Source organism: Alosa sapidissima, chromosome 10 (assembly GCF_018492685.1).
Source record: "Alosa sapidissima isolate fAloSap1 chromosome 10, fAloSap1.pri, whole genome shotgun sequence".
In the NCBI taxonomy this organism is placed as follows: Eukaryota; Metazoa; Chordata; class Actinopteri; order Clupeiformes; family Clupeidae; genus Alosa; species Alosa sapidissima.
Genome location: NC_055966.1, coordinates 1,393,401 through 1,419,243, shown reverse-complemented (window position 1 = coordinate 1,419,243; position 25,843 = coordinate 1,393,401). Strand labels below are relative to the sequence as shown.

The window sequence follows — 25,843 nt, the reverse complement described above, 5'->3', positions numbered from 1 at the left end:
TTTCTGCAGCATTGAAAGTGCCCAAGAGCACATTACCCTCAATCATTCTCAAATGGAAAAGTTTGGAACAACCAACAGTCTTCCTAGATCTGGCTGCTTAGCCAAACTGAGTAATCTGGGACGAAGGGCCTGAATGTTTTAACACTCTGTAAAGCGCCATGAGACATGTGTAATGTGTTCTATGCGTTCTATAAGTGAAATTAAATTGAAATTGAAAATGGAAAATTGGACAGGTAACCAAGGACCCAGTGGTCACTATGAATGACATTCAGAGTTCCTTTGAGAGGATGAGAGAAGCGCAAAGAAGGACAAACATCAGTGCATCACTCCACCAACCTACATGTTGTTCAAAAATTGTATGTGTGTGCATTTAGAAATGGATAAAAATACGAATTACTGGTAGTTGTTAAAGAAGGACTATGCAACAATTTTAGCAAAAATTACCTTAATTATCCAAGTTGAGAGTCGTTCTAATGGTTCTACAACACTTTCTGGGTCGTTTGGTGGGTGCTTCGTCTTCCCCTATCGCTTCTCCGCAGAAAAAACGAATATGCAACTTTCTGGACCCGGTCCGGGTAAATCCGGATGTGACTCAGCGGAAGCATCCAACTGTGCCTCGAAAATGTAGTCAGATTGTAGTTTCGAAGAAGACTGCAAAATGGACACTGACTTGGCTTTGTTGCTGTTGAAATTGTAAATAGCCGACCCTTGGGTGAACTTCGTCTTTGTAATGTGGTTTGATAGTCTCTTGAACAATGTGTTTGCTTGACGGTTTTATTGTGAGCCCTGTATGTGTTTAGCTTGGTTTCTTGATGGCTAGCTCGCTAGCTAGTGGGGGTTTAGCGTAGCAGTCACTTGCTACCGAAGCTGCAGGGGGAGCTGTGTAGTGAAAAATGCGAGCTTAAATCAGGCAAAAACCTAGCCTAGAAATCTAGACGCACCCTAGCGGCGGCAAATTAATTTGCTCAGCCTGTACGTCTAGTATCAAACCATAGGGATTTCTATTGGCTGACGCCGTGGACGTCATCCAAACACAGCGCTCTATTTTGTTAGAGAGTCTTAAGGCGGGCTTAACAGGATAACGACAGTCCTGCGACGGTGAACAACAAGGAAGGTGGCTATGGCGAACGAACAGCGGTTGTTTGAATTGACGTTGGCGTCAACTTTGGAGGAGTTGGACTTGTGCTTTTCTTTGAAAGTTGAGCAACGCAATGCACTTAAGTCATTCCTTTCGAAGAAGGATGTATTTGCCGTAGCACTGGCCTATTGCATGCCTAGGCAGTTTGAAAGACAATTCTCTGCCCGCCCCTTGGATTAAGCGAGGTGAATGGTTCGATTCCAGACTATACATTTCAATGATATAGGATGGCCCGCCAGGCTAGCAAAAACCCAGAAACAGCAAAGGAATAACCAGACCTGCATAGTGCTTCTTTAAACTCATACCAGTATCATTTGAGCCATCTGTGACAAGTGTGAAGTGTTCTTTATCATCTCCACAAAAAAAAATTCTATATCAAACATCAAAATTCCAAGACTAACGATCTCATGTCTTTCGTTGGCATATCATATGCAGGATCAATATCAGCAGAAGTTTTTGGGGGGGCCAAGCAGCGAAGCTGTGTAGGCACCCATTGTGTTTGTATGTTTTCTTATTATTCTTTCTTCCGCCATGGGAGTCTATGGTAGCCCATAGAACCGTCTGGTAAAAAGTTGTGAAATTAAGCACACTGATTGGGGACAGTCCCATGATTCATTTCACCAAATTTCATGTCTGATGCCGATTTTCAAAAATGAGGTATCATTGGAATCCTTGGACCAAGCTGAGTTCAACTATGCAACCTATGATGTCAATTTCCGCCATGATGGATTTTATCAAAAGTGAAACTAAAGCTTCACAAGTCACAAATTTTGTCCGATCGACACCAAACTTGACACACATGATCTTCTGACCGTGCCTCACACAGGTTGCTTTTTGTCTTCAAATCTAAAACCGTTCGAAATCCGAAATCTAAATAGGTGGCGAAGCCGGCAAACGGGAAGTGAGCTCATATCTCAGCAACCCTTCCATGTATCAAAACCAAACTTAGTCCATGGACTCATCACCCCATTAGGAGGACCTTTGACCTCTAGGGGGTGCTGCAATTAGCAAAAATACATTTGGCCTGTAGCTGTTGATGTGTTTGGAATTAAAATTTATTAGTGGTGTCTGGTAATTCGGCCGCCATATTGGATTTATTCAAAAACAACTGGAAACAATTGACAAAAAGCATTTGCCTTTAACAGCCAATCGAAATCAGTATTGAAGCCGGAAGTGGCACGTCTCAGCAACGCTTTCATGTGTCATAACCAAGCTTGGAATTTCATAATTTTAGGGGCATATTTGGCGTGAGGCACAAAGGCCACACTTCAGGGCACCAAGACCAAATTTAACTATACAGCATTCTACATAAAAATGATCGAAGTTGTATTTAGCCTATTCACAGCAGTAGACCTGCATCACTATGAAACATGACAAAAACATGAAACATGACATATTACATAGAATATGATCAGAATCATCTGATATATGATCAGAATTATCTGATTTTAATATTTACAAATATCTAGGCTATATTTAACATGTTGTATTTGGCCTGTTATGAAATCATGTATTGAACAATTTAAGCACAGCTCAGCTTTAAGAAACTCAAATAGCCTAGATGCATCCTTAACATTTTGTGATCATTGGCTACTTTGACAAACTCTTAGTCAGCTGTATATCCTCTGATTTTAATATTTACAGATATCTAGGCGATATTTGTAACATTTGTTTTGTATTTGGCCTGTTATGAAATAATGTACTGAACAATTTAAACACATTGTGACTGTGAACTTTAAAGCCCAAAGTTGGAGACATGCATGTAGAAATGTGTACAGGGGGAATGCTTTACACCTTTGAGTTCGGTAAGGTCTGCTGTTTATCCTGATGTAAAGCATTCCACCGAGATGAATGGGTAGATGGGCGCAGAACTGTATGTAAAATAATATGATTAAATTAAAGTTACTTTTCTCGCGAACCGTTTACCACAACAACTAGCGACTAACATTGTTTAAAAGTTGAGAAAAAGCTCTTTCATGTGATGTGATACATGTAATTTCTGTGTGCTACTTCAGGAGTAGTTCAACAGAGAAGAATGGGTGAATTTGGACGCACTTTCTTTCTTACTTTACTTTCTCCGTTTCTCTGTTACTTTCTCCACTGCGTAAAAGACTAAATTAATTTGCACTTTGAATTATAAGATTATTTTGACAGGCCATAGGCTAAATAAAAATTGCTATGAGTCGGATGCAAAGCAGAATATTGAAAGAAGGGGGCACCAAGGCCACATTGGCCTGTGAACCTGGCCTTTCTAGCATGTGCCCAAAATCCATACGGCCAGTCTGTCGCTGCTTATCATGTTACATTTGTATATGCTTATTTATGTGATTATCAAGGCTAATCCACTTAATACAACCCAAATTAAGTCATTGTGTCCAAAAGCAGTGGATATTTTGCTTTTAATTTTACATTTGTGTACAGGTATCACTGGAAAGGCTTCTCTAGCTATCACTATGTGGATGTTTTCCCACCCAAAGCAACAGTCTACACAGTCACTGGCCTTTTGCCAGCAACCACTTATAATTTTTCTGTGAATGCTGTCAATAACATGGGAGAGAGTAACTACGCTGATGGCAATACTGTTCTCACTGTTACTACAAGAGGTCAGTATGAGAGGTATGAGACATTTCATGTGTGTGATTGTGCTATAACATGACTGCCTTTTGTAGAAGAAACAGTTTTCAAAAGCTGTTTTCTTAAACTGCATTTGATAAAATGTGTCAATCTTCTTGCACAATTTCACATAGCACTATTTGCACACACATTCCTATTCCCATTCATTGGGGTTATCAAGCACAACATAGGTCCAGTTCTCCTCATAAATATGTGTCAGAGTCAAATCAGCGGAATTTTGTGTGCCAATGATTGCCTACAAATGAATTTTGCTCTTGCTGTGCATCCTGTGGGATGTACAGTATGAAGACAGTGAGTGGACATCACCATGTTTGAACTTAAAGTATTGAAGTAATGAAAGTCTAGCTGGTTGGTAGGTGATACGTGCAAAGGTGCTTTTCATACAAACTCTAGTATCAAATTTGAAGCGACAAGGCATTGTTGAGATGACCTCCAACATCAATTCATCTGCTTTACCTACTCCTAGCTCATTCTTGGCACTTGAGGTTAATGACGCTACAGAGACTCTCTGCTCTACACTGGCATCTTGTCTGAATGCAGCATGTCCTCTTTCCTCAAGACCCACTCGTTCTAAACCTCGTCATCCATGGCTGACGAACAGTATAGTCTCAGTACAAAAAGGAACTTAGAGCTGCTGAGAGGAAATGGCGTAAATCCAGAGATGGAAATGATCTTAGTAACTACCAGTCTTTGCTGTCATCCTTTTCATCCACTGTTACACTTGCAAAAAAGGCATTCTATCAAAGCAAGATTGAGAGCGCCACTGAGAGTAGAAAACTTTTTTCCACTTTCAAGTCTCTTCTCAATCCTCCACCACCACCATCAACTACTTCACTGTCAGCAGATGACTTTGCAACATTTTTCACTGAAAAAGTTGCTAAAATAAGTGCTCAGTTGGACTCTTTCTCTCCTCATGATGTCTCTCAATTGCTTCAGCGAAGTCGTCCAACAACATGCCCATTGGATCCTGTCCCGTCCACTCTTCTACAGTCTATCGCACCCGCTGTTCTACCGGCAGTCACACATGTATTTAATGCTTCACTCAGTTTTGGAATTGTTCCTTATTCTTTTAAACAGGCTAGGGTTACACCTATGCTAAAGAAAAGTAAACTTAATCCAACTGAGGTGAAGAACTACAGACCTGTCTCCCTTCTTCCTTTCTTGTCAAAGGTTTTGGAGAAAGTAGTCTTCAATGTGACTTTCTTCATCAGAATAATCTACTAGACCCTATTCAGTCAGTTCTCCTTTCTATACTATCTGAACTAGGAATTTCTGGAAAAGCTCTTGACTGGTTTGAATCTTACCTTAAAGGGCGTTCTTTTAACATGTCTTGGTAGGGACAGGTATCTAAGTCTCATGACCTCACCACAGGTGTGCCTCAGTGATCAGTATTAGGACCCTTGCTTTTTTTTGACTATCACTGTTATGCAGGCGACACTCTTTACCTTTAACTTTACCTGTCTTTCCCACCTGATGACTCTAGCGTTTCCCACCAGATTTCTGCATGCCTTAAGGATATTTCAGCCTGGATGAAGGAGGCACCTTCATCTTAATCTCTCAAAAACTGAGTTTTTGGTGTTTCCTGCTAAAACAGCTATTCCCCAACAGATTAACATCCAGCTTGACTCAACTTCACTGTCCCCAACTTGGGCATTGTAATTGATGACCGACTTAACTTTTCTGAGCATGTAGCTTCTATTGCAAAATCATGTCGGTTTATGCTTTACAACATTAGGAAGATCAGACCTTATCTGACACAAGATTCCACACAACTTCTTGTTCACACCATGGTCATCTCCAAGCTGGACTATTGTAATTCACTATTAGCTGGTTTACCCGCTTGTGTAATAAGATTGTGTAATGCTGGAGCACGCCTGGTCTTAAAAATCTCTCACTTTGGCCTATAGGACACTGACTGGATCTGCTCCTAGTTATTTTAATTCAATAATCAAGGCGTACATCCCCAACCGCCCACTGCGGTCGACCAGTCATAAACACTAGGTCTAATTCAAGACTCTTTTCTCATGTTGGTGGAATGAGTTGACCGGTGCTCTCTGTTCCTGTGGTAGTTTTGGGTCATTTAAGAGAGGGCTAAAGACATTCCTGTTCAACATGCAGTTCTTTAAGTTCTTTAAGCGCTTCTTATGCATTATGGTTTGTATAATATTGTTTTATTTCCATTAGGCTGTTGATTAATTTGACATTATTGTTTATTATTGCTATTCTCTGTAGTCTTACCATGGCATTGTTTTATATTATTGATTGAATGAACATTATTGTCTATTATTGCTTTTTCCCTCATTTTCATTACTTATTTTATTAGGCTACTGATTGAATTGACATTGTTGTTTATTATTGCTATTCTCCTTATTATAGTTTGACCAACATTTTAATCTGTTCCCTGTTAAATTTGAAATATTATGTTGTTTTTGTGTTTGTGTGTCGCTTTGGACAAAGGCGTCTGCCAAATTCCATAACCATCTATTATTTGAACTAAAGAATCTGAGTTATTACAGTGCATGAAAATGCACTGTTCTGTTATCCGAAGTCTTCTTATTATTATTACAGTGCACGCAAATGCACTGTATTGATATTCAAATTCTTATTCTTATTAGTATTATTATTCCAGGCCCTAATTTGACTTTTCATATTTCTACAACTTTTACTTCTTGAGAAATAAAAACTTGATAGACTTAACATTGGCTTTATGACATCATAATAGGCTATTAAAGAATTAGAATGCAATCAACTGCACTGTGCTCTCTCACTGACTGCAGCAACTTCAATGGAACCTCTTCTCTGTGTCTCTCCATTGAACTGGATAGCTAACTTCTCATCCCCACTTTCACTTATTTTCCTTCACTTTCTCTTACGTCCTCTCTCTATTTCTCCCAATTTCAATAACTTTTTAAACTATTTTGAAAATAACTTTGTATAGCATAGCAACCACTATAATTACCCTAGCAACAACCTAGCAACCATCTCAAATACCCTAGCAACCAAACTAACAACTGCTTCCAAAATGTCAACTTAGCAACCAATTTAGCTACCAGCATGATTACCCTAGCAACCAACCTAGCAACAACTTTGCATGCACTGTATTTCCTTCAGGAAATGCTTTTCTAGTTACACTGCTGTTCTGTTATCCAAAGTCGTCTTCTTCTTCTTCCCACCAAATTTCTGCATCTAATTCAGCTTTAACCGTTTAACGTAGAAACTTTGTTCAAACTTTGTAACGTAGGTCTTGAAAAGGACACTTGAGGAATGTATTTTTCGTTTTTGTAAACTTTATACTTTATGAGATATTAACATAAATCAAGCTTATTTTTCCCCTATATACTTTGCATTGGCACTATGACATCACAATGGGCTAATCAAACTGATTTGCACCTGTATCAACTGCCAGCTGCTCAACTAGGCCCCCTCACAGAGCCAATTAAACTGATTGCACCCGTATCAACTGCTTTCTGCTCAACTAGGCCAACTCTCTCTGTGTCTCTCCATTCTACAAGGATATAAGACACATTCCAAGGGCTATTAACGACTTAGAATGCAAACAACTGCACCAACTATCTGTTTATCAACATCCACTAAACTATCTACCTATGCAAATCTATTAATTCACTATTAAATAATTTAGCTATTTAAATTACTCAACTATTGAACTGTTCAGCCATTCCAACTGTCAGTTGTCATCAACTATGATTCCCGCCAACTGTTTCCTCTGCCTGCAACTGTTTCAAAATTAAAGCCCTCATTACAATAATTTCCTATTAAATAATTTAACCATTTAAACTACTCAACTACTTAACTGTTCAATCATTCCAACTGTCAGTTGTCATCAACTGTGACTCCCGCCAACTGTTTCCTCTGACCACAACTGTTTCATAATAAATGTCCTCACTATAATAATACCCTATTAAATAATTTAACAATTTAAACTACCCAACTATTTAACTGTTCACCCATTCCAACTGTCAGTTGTCATCAACTGTGACTCCCGCCAACTGTTTCCTCTGCCCAGAACTGCTTCAAAATAAAAGTCCCCACTACAATAATTCCCTTTTAAATAATTTAACTACTTAAACTATCCAACTATTGAACTGGTCAGCCATTCAAACTGTGAGTTGTCATCAATTATGACTCCCGCCAGCTGTATCCTCTGTCCACAACGTTTTCAAAATAAAAGTTTTGCATTTTTATGCACTGGTAATTCCTCGGAATTACATTTTCTAGTTATTATTATTCTTCCCACCAAATTTCTGCGTCTAGTTCAGCTTCAGCTTTTTAACTGTATAGCCATTCCAACTGTAAGTTGTCATGTCATCAACTAAGTAAGTAAGTATATATACTCTTTTGATCCCGTAAGGGAAATTTGGTCTCTGCATTTATCCCAATCCGTGAATTAGTGAAACACACTCAGCACACAGTGAAGTGAAGCACACACTAATCCCGGTGCAGTGAGCTGCCTGCAACAACAGCGGCGCTCGGGGAGCAGTGAGGGGTTAGGTGCCTTGCTCAAGGGCACTTCAGCCTTGCCTACTGGTCGGCAGTCCGAAGCGCTAACCAGTAGGCCACGGCTGCCCCCTATGAGTCCCACCAATTGTAGCTAGTTAGCATTGTAAGCATAGTTAGCATAACTGCTAGAAAACATTAGCTAAATTAGCTAAGTAACATCGTTGACATAGTTAGCATTGTTAGCATAGTTCACATTGTTAGCATAACTACTAGAAAACATTAGCTAAGTTAGCTAAGTAACATGGTTAGCATAGTTAATATTGTTAGCATAGCTAACATTGTTAGCATAACTGCTAGAAAACATTAGCTAAGTTAGTTAAGTAACATGTTTAGCATAGTTAACATTGTTATTATAGTTACCATTGTTATCAAAATTGTTACTAAAAGTTAGCTAAGTAACATGGCTGTCAACATTCATTAAACTTTCTGCCAATCAACATCCATTAAACTATGTGTATCAACATCAACAACTATCTGTCTGTCAACAACTTTTAAGCTATCTACATTCAACTTTTAAACTGTCTACTTTTAAACTATCAACTTTTATTAAGCTATGCAACCACCATGCCTATCCTAGCATCACCTTAGTAACCTTCTCTGCATTATCTATTTTAACTATACATGATATTTTACATCACAACTTTTGCATTTTCATGCACTGGTAATTCCTTGGAATTGCAATTCTAGTTTCCATTGATTCAGTGTTTCCATGCAGTGTTTGTCATGGCTTATTGATATTCACACAGATATTCATGTTTTCTTCAGTAGGAGAAGACCCAACCGTACAGCAACACTCTCCAGGGGACAATAACTTTATCACAAAAGGCAATCTTCTTCCTTTTTTAAGCTCAATGGCCACTACAAATACAATACAAATACATTTCCTCCATTATTCCTTTAAAAGTTCTGTGAATTGCTAAGGAGTGCACTGATATTTTGTTTGAAATCCAAAGTGTAATTAATCATAAATTATTATGATATTACCCTTGAGTTGAAAGTCAGTGATTAAGATTTGAGGAATGTTGGCACAGTTGTTAAAACATTCTTATGTCAAATATATCTAAATGCCATTATTTTCTTTCAAAGATATCAGTGTCATTTTATGGTTGCAGAATTCTTTGGTGTTTGGCACTATTTTTTGATGGTAGCTGCGGGTGTGGCCATACTGTTCACCATTTCCTGTCTGAGCTGCTTCATATTAGTAAGATGGAGAAAAGACAAAAATCAAATAGGTAAGACAGCTTTTTTTTTCAAATGAAAAAGCCTGGTATGCAGGGCTGATATCCAGCTACTTTCCTTACTTTTGTACATGCCTTCCTTTATTTAGTTGCTGTTCTGTCCTACCACAAAATCTGTCTCTTTTTCACTCCCTCCTCTAGATGTTACAGGTATTGTGTTGAAAGGGGAGAAGACAGAAATGGAGGGGTGAGTTCTCTTAAGCTTTTATCAAATTGTATCATTTTACCCTGACCGCATTAAATGATTGGATGGCCTATGCTTTTTTAGATTAGATTCAACTTTATTGTCATTGTGCAGAGTAAAAAGACAACGAAATGCAGTTTGTGTCTAACCAGAAGTGCAAAAAAGCAGAAAAGTGAAATGTGACATACAAAGTATAGACAGGTGGTGCATAGACAGAACAATATATAGTGCATTGTAGACAGTAGTATACAGTTGGTTTACAGAAGGTGGTTTACAGTAATATAAATGAAATACAATAAATATGTGTAGTGTATTAGCAGTTACCTTATAAGAGCAGAATAACCACCATAATAACACATGTACAAACTATGTCTCAACTAAATCCTCTGCTCAGTCATCAGTGTTAATTCTACTTGACTTATCTGCAGCCTTTGACACAGTTAATCATGACATTCTCCTCTCTACATTGTCTGAGCATTGTCTAAGTTAATATCTTAAAGGACGTTCATTCAGCGTGTCTTGGCAAGCACAGGTATCAAAGTCTCATGACCTCACCACAGGTGTGGTTTTAGGGATCAGTATTAGGGCTCCTTCTTTTCTCTATTTACACCACTTATTTGGGTGAGATTATTCACTCCCATGGATTCGCTTATCACTGCTATGCGGATGATACCTGTCTTTCCCACCTGAGGACTGATATTTCTGCATACCTTAAGGATATTTCAATCTGGATGAAAGATTGGCACTTCCATCTTAATCTCTCCAAAACAGAGCTTTTGGTGTTACCAGCTAATACAGCTATTCCCCAACAGATTAACATCCTGCTTGGTAGTGGTGGGTAGAGTACTGAAAATCTATACTCAAGTACAAATACAATTACTTCCTTCAAAATCTACTTGAGTGAAAGTAAATATTCCAATTGGACAAACCTACTCGAGTAATAGTAAAAAAGTACTTTAGTATGTTATTAAGTTACTCAAAATACAAATTACTTTTCATTTTTGTATTAAAGTGCTTGGATCAATGAAAAAGACATAACGGGTCCTATTTTAGAGAGAGAATGGCAGAGAGAAAGAAAAAGAACGACCAGAACATGATAGCTAGTAGCTAGTATTATAGTTACCATTACATTTCATTAAGCAATCTACAAAATCCCATACAATAATTGCTGCATTTATTCAGCAAGTTGCATTCTGTTGTCAACAAAGGTTTCGTTTTTTGCCAGGTAATACACAGTCCTATTGGCATACAAACCACAAGATTTTCAGCGCTGTTGCTACACCAGTAGGCTACGGAGGAGAAAGGGCTCGTGACCTAAAGCAATTGTTTTTCAGTCCTTGAACAATCATGCACGAACCGTATGGGATGGACACGGACACAGCTAATATAGCCAATATCAAGTTAATGTTACAGATGTATGGTCTAGAATTAAATATCTATTAAAAAAATCCATAATGGAGGATGTTTTAGAGCGTGATCTGCAGGCGATTTGTTGGCTATTTTTAGAAAGTGCAGGATAGGTATAGGTACCATATAGGTATTCCGCAGGCTACCTATTTTTGGAGACCCCAGAGTTATGTCAAGAAATAGCCTACTGCTAGGTTTGTTCTAGGTCAAAAGCAGCTAGGACTAGCTCGCTAGGTAGCACTACGAGAACCAGTGAAAGAAAACAATGCAATTTACCTCAACATTTTGAAGGCTGATATTGTTAATCTTAGGGTGACAAATGAAGCCTTTCATTATACAGTTGTCTCCCTTCCTTCACATGGGATGGAACAGTGTGGCAGATGTGGCCAGGGGTTGACCACACGATTGGGGGGCTGCTTTTGGTAGTAGGCTACTTGTGTTCATCTCTGCATCCATGGCGTTTCTAGTCCTCAGTCCCAACATAACGGTCGCCTCGTCTCCTCTGCTGTGTAATTGCAACAATGTTGCAACCTAGGGAAAGGCGTGTCTCTAACGTGTATGTTTGTATTCCAGTCAACGAAGATATGTCTACTTCTTTTTTTTTGGTCAATGTATTTTAATTGTGGTTTCAGACAAATACACAAAGACAGTAAACACAAAAACTCCAGAAACAAACACATAAATTAATAAATAATAAAATAAATAAAAACCATACATTACACATAGTAGTTACAAAGTCATCTTGTACAACCGCTATTTAGAGCCAAGGTGCATTGTAAGTTGTTCCACATGTGAGATAAAATGTTGCCATACTACATTTTCCCATTGATCGTGTGTATCTGATTTTTTCTATCTTATGGAAAAACATGACATCACAGATCCATCTGCCAAAGGAAGGGGGTTTGTCATTCTTCCAATTTAAAAGAATGAGTCGCCAAGCTAAAAGGGAGGAGTAGGCTATACAGTTTAGTTGTGACTTTTGTAAAGGAAAGTCCTCTGATGGAACGCCAAAAAGTCCAATGAAAGGGCAGGGGTCAACAGTTAAACCTGAAATCGCTGAGTATACTTCAAATATTGAGGACCAAAAAGCTGTTAAACTAGAACATGAGTGTGGTATAGAGTGGCAGGTGCCTGCTTACATCTGTCACAAATAGGGTCAACCCCTGGAAATATTTTAGATAGTTTAACCTTGGACATATGAAGCCTATGTACAATCTTAAACTGAATAAGACGATGCCTTGCACAAATGGAGGAAGAGTGAATTCTTTGAATGATGGCAGACCATTGATTTTCAGTTATGTTGGCATCCATATCCTTTTCCCAGTTTTCTTTTATTATTGACAATGAGGAACCCTCCATTTCAAATATCGCTGTATATAACCTTGGCACTGTCCCCTTCGCCTCAGGTGGGGTTTCAAGGATTGAATCAAGTCTAGATTTTGGTGGGAGTCGTGTCGGAGGATGAGGTTAGGAAAGCTTTGAAACGAGTTAATAGGTTAACAGGAAGGCAGCCGGCCCTGATGTTAAGATCCTGTTGAGATCCTGTGCTGATCAGCTGTCTGGAGTGTTTACATCTATCTTCAATTACTCTTTAACTCAGTCAGTGGTCCCGACTTGTTTTAAACAATCAGTTATAGTCCCGGTGCCAAAAAATAACAAACCGTCATGCCTGAATGACTATCGACCTATAGCCCTCACATCACTAGTGATGAAGGTGTTTGAGAGACTTATTAAAAACACCATCTGCTCATCTCTACACCAATGACTGTGTGTCATCTCACAGCTCCACTTCCATCGTTAAGTTTGTTGATGATACAGTAGTCCTGGGCCTCATCTCCGACAACGATGAGACTGCCTTCTAGGAAGAGGTGAAAAAGCTGATTGCCTGGTGTCAGGCAATATGTCTCCAACTGAATGTTAGCAAAACCAAGGAACTAATTGTTGACTTCAGAAGGAGGCAGCAGTAGACTTACAATTCTCTCTTGATTCATGGAACACAGGTAGAGATTAGTAGTTTTAAATATCTGGGAGTACACATCTCTGAGGACCTGACCAGGGCTACTCACATCCAAGCTCAGGTTAAAAAGGCCAGACAACAAATGTATCATCTAAGACAACTCTGGAAATTCAGGTTCCCCCCAGTGATTTTAAAAACATTTTACACTGGGGTCATAGAGAGTATACTGACGCAGTGTATCACTGTGTGGTATGCCAACAGCACTGAGAAAGACTGCAACGCCTTGCAGAGAGTGGTGCGCTCAGCCGAGCGCATCTCTTGGACTTCTCTCCCCTCCCTGCATGATATATATACATCAGCCGTTGCAAGAACAGAGCAACTAAAATCGTAAAGGACTCCACCCATCCCAGTAACTGTCTGTTCAGTTTGTTGAAGTCAGGCAAGCGCTTCTGCAGTTTGAAGGCCAAAACTGAGAGACTAAGGAAAAGCTATTTCCCTCAGGCCATTAGACTCCTCAACATGGACATGCCAACTCTTATGAACACCATGGACTCCATCCCATTTTAATAACATTATTATTATTATTATTATTATTATTATTATTATTATTATTATTATTATTATTCATGTCACATTATTATTCTATTATTTTGAATGATTTATTATTAATTTCTGCTTTTAATCTTATCTGTTTACTTAGATTATTTCTACTTTACACAGTCATGAAGCTAACCAGACTTACATTTCAAGTCAAGTCAATTTTATTTTTAAAGCGCATTTAACATGCACATATGTGCAACCCAAAGCGCTCCAACAAACAAGACACATAACAAGACAAACGATGCCGGATGGAGCGGCGTAGTCGCCAGCGTGCCCATGACATCAAGACATGACAAATACATTTAAAAAATAACAAATACAAATTTCACTGCTTGTTACTAATATAACTATGTATGTGATGAATACATCTCTCTGAATCTGAATCACTGAAATCTCTGAGTGAGGGAAATTGAGTGAGGTGATTCTGTATCAAATGTCTCACTTGTAGGTATCTGAAAAAGTTACTAGTTGGTAAGGAAAACTCCTGTTTAACCTGATCAAATGACATGAGAACACCATCCTTATATCTTGATATTTAAAACTCCATTTTTAAGCCACCTCTTAAAGTATTATCTAAAGAGGCTGGGAATAAGTGGTTGCCTGTAATAGGAGAATAAAACTGACATAGAAACTAGCCCATAATGTTTTCGGAACTGAGACCAGATTTTTAAGGAGTGAAGAACTACTGGGGTGAAGGCAGGGGAGCTGATGGCAGGGGAGCTGATGAACACAAAAGAGCTGAAAGTGAGATTGGACTGCAAGAATTGGACTCAATTTGTAACCAGCCAGGCAAATCCAGGGGTGATATATCCCACCGCCAGCACAATAAGCTTTTGATATTAGCAGCCCAGTAATAGATTTGAAAATTTGGTAGAGCCATCCCGCCCTGTATTTTAGGTCTTTGTAGAAACAATTTCCTGATCCTAGGTGTTTTGTTATTCCAAATAAAAGATTAAATAAGACTATCAAGCTTTGTAAAGAAAGCTTGTAAGGAAGGAGTTTTTGTAAGGAAATATGGGATGCACTGAAACAAAAATAAGAATTTGGGAAGGATATTCATTTTAATTATACTGATTCGCCCAGCCAAAGACAAGGGCATAGCGGACCAGCGTATGAGATCCTGTTTGGTACGCTCTAGGAGTGGGGTAAAATTGGCCTTCAGAAGCTGAGAGTGGGACTTTTTAACACACACACCAAGATAATTAAATCTATTAGTCACTTTGAAAGGTAGTGAATGAAGTGAGGTCTGAGTGGCAGCTGTAGTAATTGGTAAGAGCTCGCTTTTTCCAAGTTTGAGTTTGTACTCTGAGAAACTGCCAAAGTCTTTAAGGATAGTGATATGCGGAATAGATACAAGAGGGTCAGATGTATAGAGAAGGACAACGTCAGCATACAATGACATTTTGCAACACAGTTACAATCACCAGCTAGTATAAGTTGATAAGTGTCTAAGCACGGTATACTTGACAGGAAGTTACTCATAAATTTAGAGTCATACCAATTTGGGACATAAACACAAGCTAGTGTCACAGGCAGACTGTAGAGTTTACCCAACCACAATAACAAAACGCCCATTAGGGTCTGATTTGGTTTTAGATAGTATGAATGGTACTGATTTATTAATCAGAACCCCTGGCCATACCCTGAAAAATTTAAATTTTCCAATCCCAGCCTCTCCTCAGGCTACTATAGTCAGACCCACGTATATGAGTCTCAGTAAGGAAAGCTATGTCAGTTTTCAAGAGTTTAAGGTGAGCAAGGACTTTGGTATGCTTAATAGGATGATTAAGTCCTTTCACGTTCCAATTAGTAAACTTTATTGACTGCCCACTCCCCCTATAGGGCGTATTCAAATTAGCCATATTTGGAAATGTAGATATTGAACAAGCATGACAATCTATTTTGTAACAGATGGCAGCTATGGCTCAGGCAAAAGTAATAATCAAAGTAAAGTGCAACCATAAGTGGACAAAGTGAAAAGAAAAATAACAGAGAAAAAACAAAAAAGACACTTACCCCCCACCCCTAGCACTATCCCAAACAAAGTGCATAAGCCCCAAGAGAAAAATGCTCAAAATCACTAGCTTGGGTCTCTAACTTAACCTAAATTGACCCAAAGCTCAGCAAGCAACCATAAAAGAAAAATATATAGCAGTGCAAAATACCATGACTACACACAGCATCATTAAATATATAAGTGGTGGTTTCGCACTGGAGCGTGTCAGCCAATACAAGAACGGTTTCAACTTATGGAAGGCATTCTATATTTGCAGTTTACAAAGAAAATAGAGGAAATTGAAAGACTTCGCAGTTTAGTGAAAATGCCTGCGGATGTGAAAGATGTTGCTGTTAACACAGACGAAATTCCTAACACAGATTTGTCTGATATGAGAGACGATGCTGCTGCTGTTAACACAAATGAAGCCTCTGATAATTCTGATGTTCCAACATCTTTGCAAACTTTTTCTGATGTGAGAAATGCTACTGATGAGATTCCAGACCATGTTGTGCAAGACTCGTTCGCAGGCAACCAAAGCTTTGGGCCTACCTTTTCTGAAAGTGGCACTGCACCGAAGCCAACAGCTCAACCTGATGAATGCGCTGTGGCTACAATCCGACGCATGGACACAAGCGGCCAAAGCCCGATCAACAAGCGGAAAGGCCAGACGAGGAAAGCCAGCAGATTCTGCCATTCGTGCCACAAAGTGGGCCATGACGAGCGAAAATGTTGGACGTTTGGACTGGGGAAACCTCCGCCATATTTCCTGAGACGCGGCGAACGAACGAACGAGCCTCTTGACAAACAACAAAACGGTCTGAAAGATGAAACTTTAATCGTGATCAAAACAGCAGTTAAAAATGAAATATCACGCCTTACTCGCCTGTTTAGCCAATTCCTAACAAAGATCTAACATGTGTGGTTCTCCTAGCATCTCCATACCTCTAGTCCAGACCATCCATTGTTCTAGGTATTAACGCTCCAATTGCTTTGTGTGTACTGTCACTGGGACAATGTAAAAGATTTACTGATACTTCTCGCCACTCAAAAACATGGTAACACAGATTATTACTTCTAAATTGATAAGATTTATAAAGACATTCGGAAACAGATATTTCCATGATTATACTAGCCTTCTATTTAAATGTTATGCCCAATAGTCTGCCAAGAGGGCGTCCACACATGGCTGACTGGGTGTGTGGCAGACACATAGTGCTAACATTTAAATGATCACTCAATTTTATGTACTAGGTTTGTTGTATGCTCCTGTATAGAGCAATAGACTCTGTAGGTTTTTTGTGTTTTCAAAGCACCTAGACTGTACAGATAACCTAAGTAGTAAAATTATTCCTTACAACTGACAGGAGAAATGTTCAAATATTCATTCTTAACAGTCCCGACAGGATTATGATTGTAATGTCCAGAAGTGATAAAGCACATATACATACACACACATTCAAGTGAATTTTCTTAACATTAACGCCACAAATTGAGGAATTTGGATTGTTGGGAGTAAGATACATGAAAAAACAAAATTTGCCTTTCCTTTTGATTTATTTGACTTTCTTTTGGTTTTGAATTTTGATGTTTTCATCAACAAGAAATGATTTATTTTATGTAACAACCTTTTCAAACTGAGATACACCAGAAACTTGTTTTATTTCTTTTCTTCCAGAATTTGCATATTGTTTTTGCCTGTTCTACTCTTTCCCCTATCTTTTCTCTTTCTTGTCTCTCTCTATCCCAACTTATAGAAAATAAGACTGTTGCTGTTCGCCCACAATGTAATGTGATGTTATGTCAATATTACATGTCTGATTTCAAAATCCCAGTTATGGATTTGAGCCGTTGCCAGGATCTGCTCAACTCTCCAGGTCACCTTTACACAGAAGACAAAGACATTCGCACCCAGAGAGTGTGACAGCTAAAGGACTCGTGACTGGAAACCTGGATAACTAATGCCAAACGCATGGCACTGATTTGAGAGTCTCCTTCGGACACTATGAACAACAATGAGAAGATGGACGACGGGTCTTATTTTGACATCTGTGAATTTATGAGTGACTCACGCTGTCAACTGGGCAACTGGTCAACAGTGTGCTTCTTTCTTCTTGTCTTCTGTCTTCTCTCCGATCTTGGGGTTCTCTTCTTCTGTCTTCTGTCTTCTTTCCCATCTTGGGCTTCTTTTCCCATCTTCTCTTCTTTTCCACCTTGGACCTCTTCTCTGGGTCTCTCTCTCTCTTCCTCTCTCTCTCTGTCTCCCTTTGTCTTTCTCTCTCTCTCTCTCTCTCTCTTTCTCTCTCCCCCTTTCTCTATCTCTGGGTTTGTATTGTTTTATCTGGTGTATCTGTTATCTTTAACTTGTCAAGTTTACCTCTGTGAATTGGTTAAGTTTCCTTTGTTATCATTTGCTACTTTGTTACAGTAGACTATGTGAGTTTACTTGTACATTCAACTGAAGTGATATGGGTTACATTTACCTTTAAGACTTAATGCCTATTAAATTGTTCATTTGCCTACCAATAGTATCTTCAATTATCGTAGTGTGCCATGCCATTCTCCTCCATAGCTGATAAACTAGTTACTTGGTAATTGATTGGTGATACAAATTATTAATCAAATGGAGTCAGATTAACGAGTATATAATAATATCATTGCCATTTAACTCTTCACCCTATTTGTCCACACAAGCTCCTTCAAGTGAGGATATAGCTCGACGTCTCTATGTTTCCGAGGCTATATATATCATTTATGAGCGTCTTCTTACAATAATGAACCTGTTGCACTCGTTCACTAACCTTCAACCTATCCTGTGCTAACATTACAAGTCTCAGACTAACGTTAACGTTACATCAGTGAAGGTAGCAAATTAGCAGGCTTTTTTGTAATCACGAAGATGACGAGACATTTGCCTACTTGTATACAAATACATTTTCCTGACATCCATAAGCAGAAAACACAACGGTGGTTCCCGCTTTGGTTATTAGTCAACAAAAACTCATTTAGAGAGACATACATAAGTAGTAGTTTGCAATAACTATCTGTAAGTGGGATAACGATAATGTTAGCTTTACTGTACATGCCAGAAAGGGGTAATGTTAATGTTATGTGTTAAGATATAACTGCAAATAAACCTGGCATGGGTTTATCATAAACTTTATTGTTAATTAGGCCATGACCCATCATTGAATTATGCCTATATTTTGCTGGTGCTGCTAAACTCAAACTGACTTTCACAGTGACAGCCATACGATTTTTTTTATGCCAGAGAGGCAGCTAAGTCAGTCATGACAAACGGGAGGATGCTAACGTTAAATTTATTACACTTTCATGTTTTTATTTTGTCATTTTCTTACATCAATATGATCGTCACTTACATCAAAACATGGTGGATGCACATCAATACCATCTCATCTAATGAGAAAAGACGCAGACGCTTGTTAGAAGCCATAACTCCAGAGGCACCGTAAGTCCTCAGCCGGTCAGTCAACAGGCTAAACTCAAAAATACCGGAGAAATGTCAATAGCGACCTAGCCATTTAAGTGTGTCAAAATAAAAGTCTGGTGTTTATTTATCCACTAACGCTGTATTATTTCATGTATGAAGGTTATACTGTAGCAGATGTCTCTTTAAGAATTGCGGCCGGCCGCGGCCGTTACAGGAGAATACAGAACGGCCGTCGACGGCCGTTACGGGGTATAGAGGGTTAAACTAAACGAAATGCCCTGCAGAGGCTTTATATCTTCGTCTAAGTGACTCGACTAAAGTTATAAGAGTTTAGGAAGATTAATTGGTATATTTATTTGTATTCTGCACGCTCAAAAAAAGATTACATTAAAAGTTGTATGCAGAGCTCAGGACCTCGCAGCCTTACATGTCGAACATCAGCTGGAAGTCCCTCAGATATGTGTACTTCTATCGAAATACTAATTTTAATGAAGGCACAATGGGAAATGTAATTGAGTAAAGAGTAGAATTCTAGTTCAAATATTTACTCGAGTAAGAGTAAAATTACAGCCTTAAAAAAGGAATGTGGAAAGTACTCGTTACCCGAAAAAAGTACTTTTTTTACTCATTTGCATTACTTGTAACGCGTTGCTATCCACCACTGCTGGGGTGTACTTCTTTAGTCAACCACATGGTGGATACTGGGATGGCAAAACCAGTGCGTCTTCCGCCCTACCGTGCTTCACCTGGGAAAAGAAAAATCATTGAGGAACAGATCACCAAAATGTTGGAAGATGGAATTATTGAACCTACCTCAGGGCCCTGGGCCTCCCCAATTGTGATAGTTGAAAAGTCAGGTACAGACCCAAGGGTTTGTGTAGACTTTAGGAAAGCTAACAAGGCTACAGTGAAAGACTCCTACCCACTCCCAAGAGTGGATGACTCTTTGGATTTTTTGGCACGTGGTAAATTTATCTCCATTCTAGACCTTGCACGGGGTTACTGGCAGGTCAAAGTAGCTCATAGTGGCTCCCGACTCAAAACCAAAGACAGTGTTTGTGTCGCACAAAGGGCTTTATCAGTTTAAAGCGATGCCCTTTGGATTATCAAATGCGCCCGCAGCTTTCCAAAGATTGATGAAAACAGTCCTGGCAGGCCTCACCCATAATTGTTGCATGCTGTATCTTGATGACATTGTTGTGGCCTCCCCAACCTTTCACCAGCATTTAACAGATCTTAGAAGGGTGTTGGGTTAAAACTGTTAAAACTGTCTAAATGCCATTTCTGTACACCAAAGATGCTTTATTTAGGTTACCTTGTAACTCTGGAAGGCATTGGTCTTGACGAGGGTAAAGTGGCGGCAGTCAAACAATTCCCTGTACCAAAGACGCTTAAAAATGTACGCCAATTCCTGGGAATGACAAGTTACTATCGTAGGTTCATCTCAGGGTGTGCCCGTATTGCAGAGCCGATGATTGCCCTCATGAGAGAGGATTCCCCATTTGTTTGGTCCAATGAGTGCCAGGAGTCATTTGATTGCTTAAAACAGCAGCTAGTCAGTGCGCCAATCCTTGTGTTACCTGATTTCAAAAAGGCTTTTACACAGATGCTTGCGATGTGGGCCTTGGAGCCGCACTGACTCAGGTCAGAGAGGATGGCTTAGAGACGGCTGTTGCCTTTACGAGTAGGACCCTGCACAAATCTGAGCGCCAATATTCCACCTCGGAGAAGGAGTGCTTTGGGGTGATCTGGGCTCTGGAGCATTTCCAACCCTACATTGAAGGCTCTATTGTCACAGTGATGACAGACCACAATTGTTTGAGGTGGTTAATGACAAGACCCTCCCACAAAAGCCGATTGGCCAGATGGTGTTTGCGACTGCAGGACTTTGACTTTGAGATTATACACAGACCTGGTTCTGTCAATTTAGCACCTGATCCCCTATCCCGTAACCCGTCCAGTGGTTCCAGTGAACCAGTAGACCTGTTACCACTCTATGCTACAGACGCTTCTTTGAACCTCAGGCGGCAGCCGGCGTTGGTGTTGGAAGACGAGACACAGCTCCAGTTACTCCAGCAGGCTGACCAAGTCATTTCAGCCATATGCTATACCTAGAGAGCGGCTCCTGTGTGAATTCGTCAGACTTTTTCATTCAAGATGGTGTGGTCTACTACATAGACAAGTCTGCCGATTACATCCAGATAGGGATTTACGTTTCTATGCGCCAGAAGTACTGCAGGCAACTCTGCTAAAATACTTCCATGACCACCCCATGGCCGGCCACTTGGGAATAACTAAGACTCTGGGGTGTTTACAGAAGCGGGTCTACTGGCCAGGAATGTGGGGGATGTCAAGAAATATGTCCGTTCCTGTGTAGCGTGTCAGCTGTCCAAACCAACCAATCATGGGTCCCCTCCCCAGGTTATGCCATGGGAAGGAGTACATTTTAGTCTTCATTTCACAAAATGGGTGGAAATATATCCTGTTAAAGAAACTACAGCAGTGGTTGCAGCACGTAAGTTTGTCTCAGAGGTGCAAGACATGGGGCTCCCGCACACCTGGTTTCAGACATGGGTGTTCAGTTTGTTAGTGAGTGATTTTTTTTGAAGCAGTAGTTTCAGCCTTTGGCTCAGACCACAGACTGACCACGACATATCACCCACAGTCTAACCCTCAGAACGTGTAAACCATACAATCAAGACTGCAATCAGAGCGTATGCAGGACAAAAGCATAGGGACTGGGACCTCCACTTGCCTCTCATCTCTTTTGCATTGAGGACTGCTCCACACCAGAGTACGGTAGACACACCAGCATTTCTCATGTAAGGCAGGGACCCCTTGATTTATGGTTGGCACCAAGTCCTGGGTGCATGGCAGACTCGGTTTATGATTACAAGGTGGAGCTTACCTCAGCTTTGCAGGAGGCATATGAGCACATGAGGGAATCAGTGGCAAGCAGTCAAAAGACGCAGAAGAAACACTATGATAAGAAACGCATAGGAATTTCATTCCATATCGGTGACTTGGTCAGTCTGAAGGCTCACCCTTGGCCAAACGCTTCAGCGGGTTTCACTGCCAAGCTTTGGAAAGTGACCTCACGCAACTTTAATTTGTATTTCCCCAGTGACGCTGCAAAACCAAACAACCACCAGGTGGCTCTTGTGAGCAGAGTGTCTCGTAAAAAGAAATGGAGCCGTGTCCTTCCCAAATAGAGCTACAGTATCAGTCCATGAATAGGCCTACTAGAAGGCATTGTTTCAATTTAATTTAGGCTATTTGGCTACGGCATAAGGCTTGGCTACGCATTAAGGTTAACGTTCAATGAAGGAATGAAGCGGCTATTGGCTCGCAAAATAAACAGCGGATGGAAAACCCTACACATACTTCACTACAGACTTTAGCAGACTGGTTTAGAAATAATTTAATAGCCAGAAATATGCCTGCCCTGCCCTAATAAAGAAATATTTGTTCAACTGCGAGTGAATCCCGTTTGCAGCCGTAGAAGAAATGTATACACCCTGGCTGTCAGTAGACGGAGGAGGAGCGCACAGTCTACAAACGCTAGACGCTGCAGCTCAGCGATACCTTTCCGGAAATGTTGCTGCTGCAGCTGGCATCTTTAGGGGAAAGTCCGTAGGAGTTCTAACACTATGTAGCCAAGCCTTATGCCATACCCAAGTAGCCTAAATCGAGGTCATTTTTAATTATGCATGATTAATTTTGTTATTGAATTTGTAGGCTGGGATTCCTCTCGGCAACAATTATGTCCCTATGCTTTTGTCCTGCATACGCTCTGATTGCAGTCTTGATTGTATGGTTTACACATTCTGTCTGGTTAGACTGCGGGTGATATGTCGTGGTCAGGCCATGAGGCTCCTGATTTTTCAGAAGGGGCGGCAGGCGGGCTACTGACAGAGCGACGTACAGTGGCAGAGTGACGCACAGTGGCTGAAAGTGATATTACAGTTTCACGCAGCTTCACGTCACATAATGTGTGAATGAAGTGGCCTTTTCAAAGTAAAGGTCACTGTAGGTGGACAAATCCTTACTTTACCTCTAAACTTGAATATTAAAGTGTCAGGTATAATTTTTCTTTCTTTTCCCCCTAGTTTTAGGCCTCATGGTTGGCCTCATGGGAAAACAGTCACGTGACGGTTCAGCTCGCATTGCTCCAGTCCAACGTCGTGCAACGTGAGCTGAATTGTCAAGTGATTGTTTTCCCAAGATGACGCCAGCCTGTATACGTGAACGGTACTGTTTCTAAACTATCTTTTTAATAAACTGTCCGTACACTTACAAAGTTCTCAATGCTTGTGGAAGTCTGGTGCTATTTTGAGCCTTGTTATTGGTATAGAAATAGCGATTTATTTTGACTTTGCTTGTGCCCCGAAGACTAGCTGTAAACACTTATTAGTGGTTTGTGGTAAAACTGGTCACGTTCGATTAGCATAATTAGGATTAGGATTAGGATTAGGATTAGGATAACATATCCCAGAGAACGGACGAACTTGGTACACATGTGTTATTAACCCCTAGGTTCATTTTGCGCCAGAATTGTCCTTTAACTTCAGCTCTGTGCATATGACAAAAGGCAAGAGCTTTGTAGGAACACAACTACCAGTGAAACATTAACCAGGCTGGCAGAGGATGAGGGGGGCAGGGAGAGAGAGAGAGAATAACAATAGGCATCAAACAAATTTACACTAAAAATGTAATTAAACACTAACCAGAGGGGGATGAGAGAGGGGAGAGAGAGAATGGCAGAGAGAGAGAAAGAACGGGCAAAACATGATAGCTAGAACAATGGTTGGTAACTTGTTCTAGCTATCATGTTTTGCCCGTTCTTTGGTTAAGTTGTACAAAATGTACGAAATTCCATACAACCATAATTCCATAATTGCTGCATTAATTCAGCAAATTGCATTCTGTTGTAAACCCTTCCTGGAGCATATAGTTATACCAGGGGTCTCCAACCTTTTTTGGAATGAGTGCTACCAGAAGGACCCAAAATCACATGGAGGGCTACTCATTTGAAACAAACAGACCCTCACTCTTTTTTTGCGATGGTAATCCTCCTAAATGATCTGACAAAAAAGGTTTTGTTTTTCGCCAGGTAATATGGCTTCATGCATGCCACAAGATTTTCAGCGGTATTGCTACACCAGTAGGCTACGGAGGAAAAAGGGCCCGTGACCTAAAGCAATTATTTTTCGGTCCTTGAACAATCATGCACGAACCGTATGGGACGAGCACAGAATAGCCACAGAACTTTTGCAAAGATATGTTTCCATTGGCTACACCAGAGGAGCAAGCCTCTCTTTTTTTTAATGTCTTTCCCGGAAAAATGATAATCTTTCCCGGGACACCAAATGTCCCGTTTTTTGGTGCAAAGGCACTTTTTTTTAAGTATTCCCTATTTTCACTTTCAATAAAGCCTACGTTTCGCTCCTGCAATCCTACTATTTTTCTTAAGTTATCTTGATTGTATCCAGCTATCAGAGGCAGGGATGCGCTTATTTGATTGGTTGTAATGCAGACCTGCAAAACGAAAGTTTACCTTAACCATCAGCATCACCTAGCAACTACCGGCCCCGCGCAGCATGTCCAAGAGAGTGACGGCCAGATGTACTAACGCTTTTGCGCCCACTTCAGGCATATTTGCGTGTAAAATCATTGCGAGGTATGTAAAACAGGCCGCAATGATGTAAAAGCGCAAACAACCTGTCGCGGGAGCTGAACGTGGCAAATTGCGTTTTTCGTGTCATGCATACGCATTCATGGGAGGATCCAGGGGAAAGTGGGAGTTTAACATAAAGAGATGGGAGGGGAAGCGTAAAAAGCGCCTAATTATGTATTCCGCAGTATGTACAAAGACTGCTCCTGAAAGCGTACATCTATTCTGCGCCTAAATACTTCCGCCTTGTAAAAGCAGGTGTTAATCCAAATTGCAGTTCAATGCGTTAATAAGAGAACCTTTCAAAGACAACAGAATCGCTATTTAGAGCACCAGTTTTGTAAGTCTTTGTACTATCAAAAGCAACCTTAACTTTCGTTGGCCTTTCGAATGTCTTACTTTCACTTTCACGTCATTCACTTAAACTTTCACAATCTTCCATAGCCTACATGCACAAGTAGTTTGAGTAGAACTACTGATCTTCATGATCTCCCTGCTTGTTGACATCTTATCATGTATGCCATTATTTCATGATCGCTAAAGTTTGATTCTTTTTAATGTTATGGAGAAGAAAAAGAGATATACAGGGCCCAATTGAAAGTGTAATTGAGTAAACAGTGGAATTCTAGTTCAAATATTTACTCGAGTAGCCTAGAGTAAAATTACAGACTTAAAAAAAGAACGTGGAAAGTAGCCTACTTGTTACCTAGCCAGGCTAACCCCAAATCGCACGTGTAAGGCAGCATGGGGAAACCCATGCTACTCGTTTCCCGAAAAAAGTATTTTTTTACTTATTTGCGTTAGGCCTAGGGCTACTTGTAACGCGTTACTACCCACCACTGCTGCTTGGCTCATCTTAATGTACGGCACGTAATTTGGGTGTCATAATTCATTAGCCTACAGACTAAACTTTTCTGAGTAGGCCTATGTAGCAATTTCAAAATCATGTCAGTTTAACATTTACAACATTAGGATGATCAGACCTTACCTACCACAAGATGCCACACAACTTCATGTACAGGCCATGATTATTTAAAAACTGGACT

At 40.0% G+C, this 25,843-nt stretch overlaps 1 protein-coding gene across 1 annotated transcript in view; it reads left to right on the top strand.

The window, feature by feature from the left end:
• Positions 1 to 9,222, top strand: part of nphs1 (NPHS1 adhesion molecule, nephrin) — a 156,389-nt gene extending 147,167 nt beyond the window's left edge. The window contains exons 22-24 of the mRNA XM_042107343.1: positions 3,560 to 3,741; positions 9,056 to 9,115; positions 9,212 to 9,222. Coding sequence (XP_041963277.1) covers positions 3,560 to 3,741; positions 9,056 to 9,115; positions 9,212 to 9,222 — 253 coding nt within the window. The remainder of the gene's footprint in view (positions 1 to 3,559; positions 3,742 to 9,055; positions 9,116 to 9,211) is intronic.
• The last annotated feature ends 16,621 nt before the right edge of the window (positions 9,223 to 25,843 follow it).